This window comes from Hylobates moloch, unplaced genomic scaffold (assembly GCF_009828535.3).
Source record: "Hylobates moloch isolate HMO894 unplaced genomic scaffold, HMol_V3 SCAFFOLD_4, whole genome shotgun sequence".
In the NCBI taxonomy this organism is placed as follows: domain Eukaryota; kingdom Metazoa; phylum Chordata; class Mammalia; order Primates; family Hylobatidae; genus Hylobates; species Hylobates moloch.
This window is the reverse complement of record NW_026652279.1, coordinates 174,017,595-174,030,229: the sequence shown is the minus strand read 5'-3', so window position 1 is coordinate 174,030,229 and position 12,635 is coordinate 174,017,595. Positions and strand designations below refer to the sequence as shown.

Genomic DNA, 12,635 nt, shown 5'->3' with positions numbered 1-12,635 from the left:
TTCCTGATCACACACGGCCCCTTTGTGCCATGCCAAATTCCTGTGTATTTGCCTTATTTGTGGACTTTCTTGTTCCAGGAATCTTTTTAAAGGGCCAGCATCATGCTGTTTCAATTACAGTGTTCTAAAAACAGCAGAATTTAAAACAATTTGACTAGTCTTGCATATTTGCTTTTCTGTTTTAACTTTAGAATCAGCTTGTGTTTTAAAGGAAGGTTTTACATCTTAAGATACTGTATAGCGAAATGTGAGAATAAACAGAACTTTCACTTATTCAGGGCCTGTGTTCCTTAGTAATTTTATAATACCTTTCACATAGGTGTTTCCCTATTTGTTACTAGGTATTTTATCTTTTTTGGGGGATGCTATTGAAAAAATGACTTCTGGTCAGGTGCAGTGTCTCATGCCTATAATCTTAGCATTTGGGGAGGCTGAGGCAGGAGGTTCGCTTGGGGCCAGGAGTACAAGAACAGCCTTGGCAACATAGCAAGACACTGCCTCTATAAAAAATAGAATAAAAATTATCTGGGCATGGTGATGTACACCTGTAGGCCCAGCTACTCAGGAGGCTGAGAAGAGAGGATCGCTTGAGCCCAGAAAGTAGAGGCTGCCGTGAGCCATGATCATGCCACTGCACTCCAGTCTGGGTGACAGTTAAGACCCTGTCTCTAAATAAAAATAAAAAATGACCCTCCATTGTAGTCTGTATTTATAGGAAAGCTAGACATTTTTGTTAACTTTGTGTCCAGTTAACTTGGTGAATTCTTTCTTCAGTCATAGCTTTTCATTTGCTCCTCAGGTGACCTGGGTGTGCAATCATCTAACCTGCAGGCAATTTCACCTTTTCCTTTCCACTTTTACAGCATTTCTAAGTGCTGTTTCTTTTTCAATTTCTTCTATACTATTTGTTTTACCACACTGACCTTTAACAATAAAACATTAAATACTGCTAAATAAGAGAATAGATATAAATAGATTTTCCTTTCTTTTATAAAACAGAAACAGGCAGGCCGGGCATGGTGGCTCACACCTGTAATCCTAGCACTTTGGGAGGCCAAGGTGGGCAGATCACCTGAGGTTAGGAGTTCAAGACCAGTCTGGCCAACATGGTGAAACCCCATCTCTACAAAAACACAAATATTAGCTGGGCATGACGGCGGGTGCCTGTAATCCCAGCTACTTGGGAGACTGAGGTGGAAGAATTGCTTGAATCCAGGAGGCGGAGGGTGCAGTGAGCTGAGATTGCACCACTGCACTCCAGCTTGGGCAACAGAGCGAGACTCCACCTCAATTAAAAATAAATAAACTAAAATGGAAACAGGATCTCCCTATGGTGCCCAGGATGGTCTGGAACTCGGGCTCAAACGATCCTCCCACCTTGCCCTCCCATAGCTGGGACTACAGGCATGAGCCACTGTACTCAAAAATGAAACAGTGGCACAGAACAACGAATGGTCCCAGTAAAAAAGACCCATTTGTCACTACCTGGCCCCACTGGTATTTTGTGGTAGAGGTGGCCAGGAAAGAATAATCACTTGAGAGAGGACAGGTGCTGTCTGCTCTGACTTCTGTCTAGTGCACTAGTAGTCAAAGCTGCTAAAGAGTTATGAAGAATGTGTCATTTGCGTATCACAAAGTTTTATTAATGTAATTTTAAGGTCAATTAAACTAATTTTATTCAAAGTAAGTCTACATTAAATTACAATATTAACAATCTCTAGACACAACGAACTTAAAATATAAGAAATAAAAATAGAAATCTGTTTGGTCTTTCTTAGACCACGTATCATGGAACTCATAAATGAAAATTTTCAAAGATAGAAATGACAATTAAAGAGTGAGGATTTTAATATGGAAACCCACAAGGTGTCATATTTTAAACCCGCATGTTTCAAAAAGAGACTCTTTTAATAATTTAGCACAAAATCAAATTATATAAACTTGGTATATTCCAGAAAATATTGCTTTAAACACTTATGCCATGATCAAAATTCCTTTGGTAGCTTTTAATCAAAATGAAACATGCTATTATGTAAAATATAAAGTACTTTTAAATGTTATCTCAAAAGTATCTTTGTCATAGTTACCCTTCTAACATCACTACTGAACTTCCCTTTCACTGTTCAACCTCATGTATATATACACAACACAAAACCAGGTACCAACAAAATCCTTTTAATCTTTCCACAAAATAACCTCTGCTTCACAACACCAAGACTTTAAGTCTCCATAAACTTTTTACAGTTTACAGCAGAGACCAAGGATCGTCCCTGCGCATGACTGTAAAAACGAAACCAAACTTTATGATTGCAATCATAGAAATACTGCAATTAAAAAAAATCAAAGAGCAGTTACCCCAATGCAAAAAACAGGGACTGCCAGACTCAATCTTAGAATGGAAACACACACTAGCCCCAAACCCTAAAACAGAGATTCACAAGCAACTCAGCTGAAATGAAGAGACGCAGCAGGGCGGACACCATGGCCTTGGCACCTCAGGGAGCTCACTTAGAAACCTGACTTGCGAAAAATCAGCCATCAAAGTTTACAACTTTTGGAAATACATGAAACACAGAGGGGCCAGTGGCTAGGATGCATCATCCATTCGCCAGCTTTCAACCCTGGCTCCTTCTAATGTTCACCCACGAAGGGCCCTTGTTTTCACTCTAAATGCTGATCATCTGAGCGAGCTGTCTTCAGGGATACCTAAGGAATCTTCAGAGCTAAAAAATGCAGCATCTAGGGTCTTCTTCATTGTGCACTCATGATCACACACAAGAACAAACCAAACTTTCAGCTTTTTGACACAAGAACAAGACCTTTTAAAGGAACTTCTCTTTAGTAACATCTTCTTGTCCAATCTCAAAGTTATTTTGCACAGAGTAACAGAAACAATTTAAATGCCTAAAAGAACTAGAGGAAAAACTGGAGGGAAAAAGATACATCTGCAGGTTGAAGTCTTGAGCCTTGTGAAAGATGACCCAGGAGCCACCTCCCTTCCTTCGCCTTCCAATGTCCACAGCTGGATCAATCAGAGTCCCAGAAATGGCACAGGTGTGCTTCCTGTTCTGAGGGTACATTCTAGTGTTTCATGAAGGGGAACCGTCTGCAGATGCATCAGGCCACGTAGTGGTACTGATTCGGATTGTCTTTGTCTCTCTCCATATAGTCTCTGTCTATCAGAGATTCAATTCTCTTTTTCAAATCTCCAGGCTAAAAAAGAAAAATAAAACCCCCCTAATTATAGTGGCATTAAATTTACAAACATTTACATACAAGGGGTATATGCATGAAGTATGTAACTATAATTATAGAAATATAGACACAAATAGATATTTATAATTATACACATATTTATGAAATGAACAAAAGACAAAGTTAACGTTATCTCTTGAAAAAAAAAGTGTCCATGTGAGTTTATGGTCAGAGCATGGCTTCCTGAGGGACATGTGAAACTTGTGAAATGTACATACATAATCTGCCATCAGTAAGAGCACATTTAAGCAAGGCAGACCTGATCACATGACACATTTTTATCTGAAAGGAAAATCTCATTATGTCTTACTGGGGCACTTTTATCCTTTGAAAGGATGCTTCTGCCTAAGTACTGTATTTTATTTTATTTATTTTGTTTATTATTAATTATTTTGTTTTATTTATTTTGAGATGGGGTCTCATTTTGTTGCCCAGGCTGGAGTGCAGTGGTGCGATCTCAGCTCACTGCAGCCTCCACCTCCTGGACTCAAACAATCTTCATGCTTCAGCCTCCCCAGTAGCTGGGACCACAGGCTGCACACCACCATGCCTGGCTAATTTTACTTTTTGCAGAGAAGGGGTCTCACTATGTTGCCTAGGCTGGCTTCAAATTCCTGGGCTCAACCAATCCACCTGCCTCAGCTCCCAAAGTGCTGGGATCACTGGCGTGAGGCAGTGCACCTGGCCTGTATTTTTATTCTTATGTATTTATATAGTTATTGCATGCCATGTCCATGTAAGTGAAACTACAATCCCAAGTGTTCCTGCTCTAAGAGTAGGTGACTGAGTAGACGAGTCCACAGCCACAGCTCGTCTCTGCCCAGAGGGAACAGCCACTCCAGCTCTGCTGTATTAGGAAGCAAATCTGTGTGAGCACTTACGTGCAAGGCTCTCCCTATACAAGGGAGACCCTGTATTTTCCAAACAAACTTAACCTTCTATTCAGTGATAAGCTACACATTTTACAAGATGTGGCTGAGGACGGGCGCGGTGGCTCACGTCTGTAATCCCAGCACTTTGGGAGGCTGAGGCAGGCGGCTCACGAGGTCAGGAGTTTGAGACCAGCCTGACCACATGGTGAAACCCTGTCTCTACTAAAAATACAAAAATTAGCTGGGTGTAGTGGCACGTGCCTGTAATCCCAGCTACTCAGGAGGCTGAGGCAGGAGAATTGCTTGAACCCGGGAGGCAGAGGTTACAGTGAGCCGAGATCATGCCACTGCACTCCATCCTGGGGGACAGCAAGACTCCAACTAAAAAAAAATAAGGATGTGGCTGAAAACCCAACTACCCCTGAGAGCAGAGCGGGCGCCCTGGTCTGCCACACTCTACCCGAGAGCAGAGCGGGCGCCCTGGTCTGCCACACTCTACCCGAGAGCAGAGCGGGTGCCCTGGACTGCCACACTCCACCCTTGCTCGCCTCTGCTTCGCGCTGGGCCTGGTTGTTTGCAGTGGCAACAGGAGACGTGCTCTAGCTGGTGGGAGGAAGGTGCAGTGAACCTGATGGTGCTTTTGGAGCTGCACAGCGCCCTGAGGACGGCACCTCACCTCTGCAGGGAAGGGGGCAAATGCGGGCTGATGGACGGTGGCACTTCCACCAGACTCTTAAGTGTTCGACTATTTAGTGCATCTCAACTTTATTCCCTTGATGGAATGGGAGGCTCAAACTGCACAACATGGAATCTGGGGACTTTCCCTCCAAAGCACGTGTGGCTGGTCCCGTCCCTGAGAGGCCAGGCGTCATCAGAGTTCAGTATTTCCTGGGTTGATAAATACATGTAAAAAACGTTTCATAATACTTTCCCGGCTTATCCTGCATCCCACACGTGGCAGGACAGTAAATCTCAGTTCTGAAAACACAACGCGGGTTGACAGGCCTGGGCTGACTTTCATAAGCAGCAGCAACAGTAGACTATTACCGTGGTGGAAAACGCAGTGTAGCCTGTAAATGCTGAATAAGTTACTTATTGTTATCATTTCCTTAAAATCTTGTGATGTAACCTTGACAGCTACTATGAGAAGAGTGTTCAGCTTTCCATGTCCCATCTACCTCTTCCCTTCCTGAAAATATGAACAAGTGCGCACCATCACTGGGAAGGTGAGTTTTAGGGCTCTATCATTTCTGCAGTGGCGATGAACAACACCTGGAATAAAGAGCTTCATATTTGCCAGTTTTTCTACATTCAGTGTATACACAAAGCACCATGAATAATGCAGGTCAAATGATATGACTGAACATAGAATTAAACACGCTTTGTCAATTGTTTAGCAAATACTACAAATTTAATTATGCTAATGTTACATCTACCTTTACTGGAAATTTCAGCTGATTATATAATTCAGAAACTAGAAGATTATGACCAAGAGTCTTTCTCATCTTCATTATTCTGACGATAGCAGCATCAATCTGATATTGTCTATCCTGAAACACTCTCTCAGTGGTGCTAACTTGTTCCTCAACCTATAAAAAAAAGAAAAAAAAAGTTAAGTGTAAAGCTATATTTTCTTTTTCTTTATTTTTTGAGATAGAGTCTCACTCAGTCTCCCCAGCTAGAGTGCAATGGCGTGATCTCGGCTCACTGCAACCTCCACCTCCCGGGATCAAGCGATTCTCTCGCCTCGGCCTCCCGAGTAGCTGGGATTACAGGCACCCGCTGTCATGCCCGGCTACTTTTTGTATTTTTGTACAGGCAGGGTTTCACTATCTTGACTAGGCTGGTTTTGAACTCCTGACCTCAGATGATCCGCGCACCTTGGCCTCCCAAAGTGATGGGATTACAGGCGTGAGCCACTGCGCCTGGCCTATATTTCAATATTAATGACTTGATGTTACCGAATTTGATGGGCAATGTTCTTTTTTATTTTTTTGAGACACAGTCTCACTCTGTCACCCAGGCTGGAGTGCAGTGGCGCGATCTCAGGTCACTACAAGCTCCGCCCCCCGGGTTCACGCCATTCTCCTGTCTCAGCCTCCCAAGTAGCTGGGATTACAGGCAGCCCCCACCACGCCTGGCTCATTTTTGTATTTTTAGTAGAGACAGGGTTTCACCATGTTAGCCAGGCTGGTCTTGATCTCCTGACCTCGTGATCCGCCTGCCTCGGCCTCCCAAAGTGCTGGGATTACAGGCGTGAGCCACTGAGCCTGGCTGGAAATGTTCTTTTGATGCAAAGAAAGGTCAGACATTGGATGAATCCTACTTTATTATGCATGCTTATTTGTTGTAGCAAAATGTATCTTCCCAGAATAGCAAAACTCCAAAACCAAAACTTAATAGCTGCAACAACTCTACGTATGATGTAGATTAAAACTAGCAGCACACTAAACAAAACATAATGACCATCAGGATATATTCCAGAAATGTAAGTGTTGATCAATATTAGGAAATCTGTGAATATAAGTGAGAGCATTGTAGCAGTTGAAAGGTTAGATTATATGACCATCTTGATAGATGCTGAAAAGGCATGATAAAATTGAAAATTGATTTTTTGACTTAAACATTAGCATACAAGGATGAATAAAAAAGGAAAGAATCTGCACATGATAAAACATGGTTATCAGAAACAAACAGTAAATACTAGAGACAACTTAACCTTAGTCCAATAGGAACCTGATGGGGATCTGCAGTTGAAATGAGGGCTGGGGGAAGGTCTGTGCATACATAAGAGTTAAGTATGCTTCAGGATGGGAGAGACTCCAAGCTTTCATCACATTTTCAACAGGATCCATGACCTCCAAAAAGTTAATATCCTCTGAACTAGAGATAAAATTAGGAAGCTCAGCTGCACTGCTATTCCTTAAAAACATTACTTTAGAGGTTCTAACTATGCAATACGGGAACAGACTAAAGAGGTATATTGAAAAGGTGCAGACAAAACGATCATTATTTGTAGATGAGCTGGAAAATCCAAGAAAATCAAGAGAAAAACTTTCAAAGCTAAAGAGTTTTGTAAAGTGGCTGGAAATAAAATAAATATACAAAGACAAATAGCATTAATACATACATTCTGATAAAAACCGTCAGAAATGTAAAGAAAAAAGGTCCCCTTTATAAGATACCAGCATTTCATTAGCCTGTCTTGCTTAAAACTCTAGTGGTTTTCCAAATGCTTCACGAATCTGAGCCATCTTCAGAGTGTCCAGCTGTGGCTGCCTGATCAGGCCTGTCTGGCTCAGCTTCCCCTTTTGGCAACGACACTGCAGCCAGAGGCCTTCTTTCAGTTCCTGAGCAAAGCTAGTCACTTCTTCAGGAAAGCGTTGGCTAACGACAGTATCTAATTAGACTCTCCTGCACTTCTCTATCCTAACATTTTCCTCCACTCTTACAAGTTAGTCAATGTGTGTGATCCTCTGCTACCTCTCTGCTGGAAAAGACTGAACACTCCTAGAAACAAGGACTTACTCTTTATTGTTAATGGATGAATTCTCAGTGCTTCACAGAGGACCTGGGCCACCACAGATGCTCAATAAGTATTTGTTGAATGAATGAAAATTTATGACTAGCAAGAAATATGCAAGACTTACAGAAGAAAACTAGAAAGCTCTGAGAAAAAGATTTGTATATATTTATATATATACACATATGTATGAATCAAGATTTAATATGATAAAGATAAAAGCTCTGCAAATTAATTTAATGCAATATGGATTAAAAATGTCAATGTTCTTATTTGGGGGAGCAAAGGCGTGATACAATTATTGTGAAGTTCATTGGAAGAATAAAGTTATAGGAATAGCTACATTAATTAAAAGAACCTGGTGCCGGGCATGGTGGCTCACGGCTGTAATCCCAGCACTTTGGGGGGTCAAGGTAGGAGGACTGCTTGAGCCCAGGAGTTCAAGACCAGCCTGGGTAACATGGCAAGGCCTCATCTTTACAAAAAATACAAAAAATTAGCTGGGCATGGTGGCATATGCCTGAGGCTGAGGTGGGAGGATCGCTTGAGCCCAGGAGGTTGAGGCTGCAGTGAGCTATGATCACATCACTGCACTCCAGCCTGGGCGACACTGTCTCAAAAAACAAAACATAACAAAACAAAAAAAATGGCTGGCTATGAAATAGATACAGAATTTATAAAAGAGAATTGAGAAACTGACCTATATGAATTTTATACATAATAAGGTGATAATTCAAATAACTTGTCCAAGGATGATATTTTAAATTTGGTTTTGGAAAGGATGGGGGCAGTTAGACTGTTTTCAGATACTAAAATAATTTCTGCAACATGAAAAGAAAGATTTAAATGTAAAAACTTCTAGAAAAATAACATAGTATAAATGTTTTTTAAAACTCTGGTTAAGGGAATTTCTCTCTTAGGCCTATGATATGGTTTTGAATATGTGTCCCCTCCAAATCTCATGCTGAAATGTGGTCTCTAGTGTTGGAGATGGGGCCTGGTGGGACGTAACTGGGTCGTGGGGGCAGATCCCTCATGAATGGCTTGGGCCCTCCCCTTGGTGACGAGACCTGGTCATTTAAACATGTGGGGCACCTCCCTCCCTGTTTTTGCTCATGCTTTTGCCATGTGAGACACCTGCTCCCCTTGCACCTTCCACCATGACTGGAAACTTCCTGAGGCCTCGTCAGAAGCTGAGGTGATGCTGGCGCCATGCTTCCTGTACAGCCTGCAGAACCGTGAGCCAATTAAACTTCTCTTCTTTATAAATTACCCAGTTTCAGGTATTTCCTTATAGCAATACAAGAATGGCCTAATACAGCATTACAGGTTAAGTCAGAAACCATAAAAGAAAAGGAGACTATATTTGAGAACTTAAGAACTGTTATGTGAAAAAAAAAAAAAAACCCACTAAAAACAAAATTATCTGTCAAAAATGACAAAGCAGGCTGGGCATGATGGCTCACGCCTGTAATCTCAGCACTTTGGGAGGCCGAGATGGGTGACTCACCTGAGGTCAGGAGTTCGAGACCAGCCTGGCCAACATGGTGAAACCCCGTCTCTACTAAAATTACAAAACTTAGTTGAGTGTGGTGGCACACGCCTATAGTCCCAGCTACTTGAGAGGCTGAGACAGGAGAATCGCTTGAACCCAGGAGACGGAGGTTGCAGTGAGCGAGACTGTACCATTGCACTCCAGCCTGGACGACAGAGTGAAACGCAAAAAAAAAAAAAAAAAAAAAAAAAAAAAAAAAAAAAAAAAAAAAAAAAAAAAAAAAAAAAAAAAAAAAAAAAAAAAAAAAAAAAGGACAAAGCATTAATATCCTTAACATACAAAGAAAACCTACTCATCAGTAAGAGAAAAAACATTATAATAAATGCATTTGAAAAGCAATTAGAAAAAGAAAAATACAAATGGCTAAGCATAAAAAGAGCAGCATCAACATTTATGAAGTGCTTACAAGTGTGTGGCAAAGAGCTTTCTAAATGATTCATTTAATTCTCACAACTTGAGGTAGTAGTATGTCTATTTTAAACATGAGAAACTGAACATTAGAAAGATTATATAATTTGTATAAACTACTGAGTGTTAGAAAGATGCTGTAAGGAAATCAGAAATGAAAACTGCAACAAACTATCTTTGCGCTGCTCAGAACAGGGTGAGCAAAGGACAGGTGGAGGTGGGGGCAGACGCTGTGCTCTGGTGAAATCTGCCAGACTTCAACTTGGAAAAGAGCAGTCAAACTAAGAAAAGTACACATTATTTTACCCAGCAGCTCCAGAGCAAGAATCACACTAAAGAAACAATCTAAAAAGTGCACAGAAATGTCTGTGCCAGGGTGTTGAACGTAATCTTATTTTCAGGAGGGGCAGTGGAGGAATGTTAGTGCCTGTGGCCAAGGGCACTGCCAGCCCTGGTGGGTCTACACAACCGGCACTCTGCTCCTGCAACGAGTCCTGACCACGAGAAGACTGTGATCGGCAACGAAAACTGGCTAGAGGAGGGCCCTGACAGGTGCCATACGTACAGTGATCCCAGGTGTTTTTTCTTTTGTAGAGTTTGGGGTCTCACTGCATTGCTCAGGCTGGCCTCAAGCTCCCGGGCTCAAGAGAACCTCCCGAGTAGCTGAGACTATGGGTGCATATCACTGTGCCTGCCTTAGTGATCCCATTTAAAAAAAGTTTACATATACTCACACCGCAGAAAAAGGCCGTGACCACAAACAAAAAGGGCAATAGTGGTTATCTTTGGAAGAAAGAACTGATAGACCTTCTCACTTTTGCCCACTATAAAAGGTGTACCCTCAAAGGAGTTAAAAACTTAAGCCACATAAAAACCTGCACAGAAATGTTTATAGGAGCTTTAATCATCATCACCAAAACTTGGAGGCAACCAGATGTCCTTCAGCAGGTCAAGGGATAAGTTGTGATGCATCCAGACATGAAGAATCCTTCAGTGCAAAAAGCAAAGAGTTCCCAGCCATGAAAAGACATGGTGAAACTTAAATGCACTCTAATACATAAAGAAGCCAATCTGAAAAGGCTACACACTATGACTCCAACTGTATGGCATTCAGGAAAGGGCAAAACTATGGTGACAGTAATAGGGTCAGGGCTTGCCAGGGGCTCGGAGGGAGACAGGGAGACAGGGATACAGTGACAGAACATAAGAGAAGTTTTAGGGCAATGAAATTGTCCTGTATGATCCTATAATGGTGGATACATAACATTATACATTTATCCAGACCCACAGAATGTACAATACCAAGAGTGAACCATATCAGATTCTATTACCATAGAAAGTGTGGATAATTTTCGAAACCCTATGACCATGGGAAGTTCTGGCTTAGCACACAATTTTTTCGTGAATAGGAACAACATTAAGTGGCTTTTTTTCTGATTTTCTTTCCTACTGAGAATGTAAAGTTAACGAAAGCGACATGAAAATGAGTACTCTTATAAACATTACATAGTCAGATTATTTCAGAAATGTGCTTCAGGCCTCTAACAGCCAAAAACATTACTACAAAAACAAATGATTCCTTAACACCCTATAAGTAAAAAGAGAAAGTTTATACATACAGTTTCCTTCATCTGAATTTGGTTGATCTTTATTCTAAACAACTTGTGCTTGAACTCTCCATTAAAAATGAACTTGTCTCCATCTTCCACTTCCTTTCCTTTGGGACTTTTAATCAGCACACGTGCTTTGCCACAGGCCAGGGACTGCAGCGTTCTGCGCAATTCACTATCCTCTGAATGGGAAGCAAACGCAGGCAAAGGCTGGCGTTAAACCAATGAGACTCAACAAGAGTAAACGAATCATGCTACCAAGTCTATGTCTTATCTTAAAACAAATATATGCTTTAAGAACAACTCATGGAGCTATGCACTCTGCGGTTTTCGTACCTATCCCCGTGGCCATTTTTATCTCCTCAAAGCTGAAGCCATCTCCCTCGTTGAACATGAGGAGCACCAATGTCTGGAAGAGGGACACCTGGAATTCCTTCTTCCCCTGGAAGAGAAGGCCTCATCACACCTCTGAAGCTGTGCATGTACAATCTTTGAAAAATTAAAAGAAGCTTCTTTTTGCTCTCAAACTTTTTTTTTTTTTTTTGAGAAGGAGTCTCACTCTGACACCCAGGCTGGAGTGCAGTGGTGCAATCTCAGCTCACTGCAAGCCTCACCTCCCGGATTCACGCCATTCTCCTGCCTCAGCTTCCCAAGTAGCTGGGACTACAGGTGCCCACCACGCCTGGCTAATTTTGTATTTTTAGTAGAGATGGAGTATCACTGTGTTAGCCAGGATGGTCTCCATCTCCTGACCTTGTGATCCACCCAACTCGGCCTCCCAAAGTGCTGGGATTACAGTCCAGCTTCCTTTTGTATGGGACTGACTGCAACATAGGGGTGAATGCAATTTGGCCTTATATATCCCAGGACGATCTCCTTTTCTATTCAGGAGTTCCTGCTGTAGCAACTTGCCACATGCCTCCAGGTCAGACCCACGAGAGGCACATGAGAGTTCGGGTGGCAGTTGGCGGCTCCCTCTGCAGACCCAGCCCTGACTCATCACAAGCCCATAACAAGCCGTTCCTGCACACCTGGAGAGAGCTGCAGTTGATGGTGCTGGTACAGACCCTGCGGAGGTCAAGTTCAACTAAAGTCAGCAAGTAGGGCAAAAACTGGGGATAATAGAAATTAACTTTCCTAATACCTTAAGGAAGAGTATATATGGTTTTATGTATACGACTCTCTACAATAATATATATAAAGTAGGTATGTATAACTTAATAATGTATAGTTAAGTTTATTATTAATATAACAGCTATGCAAAATAGGAATTTTATAATGTTTTTGCTTAGTGTATATAATTGCCCTGTTTCATGATAAGCTCCTTTCATTGATCAGTGCATTGTATGCATTCTCCCCTCTTCAATAATCGCTCATAATAACAGCACTGCAACAACTATTCTCATTCATTA

The 12,635-nt window shown here is 41.7% G+C and overlaps 1 protein-coding gene across 3 annotated transcripts in view; it reads right to left on the bottom strand.

Annotated features, from left to right (window-relative positions):
• Positions 1–1,648: 1,648 nt before the first annotated feature.
• CUL4A (cullin 4A) overlaps positions 1,649–12,635 on the bottom strand; it is a 56,292-nt gene continuing 45,305 nt past the window's right edge. For all 3 annotated transcript variants that reach the window (XM_058438112.1, XM_032151399.2, XM_032151396.2), the window contains exons 17-20: positions 11,560–11,665; positions 11,233–11,405; positions 5,564–5,716; positions 1,649–3,213 (exon numbers count right to left, since the gene is read on the bottom strand). In XM_058438112.1, the coding sequence (XP_058294095.1) occupies positions 3,118–3,213; positions 5,564–5,716; positions 11,233–11,405; positions 11,560–11,665 (528 nt within the window). In that variant the 3' untranslated portion in view covers positions 1,649–3,117. The remainder of the gene's footprint in view (positions 3,214–5,563; positions 5,717–11,232; positions 11,406–11,559; positions 11,666–12,635) is intronic.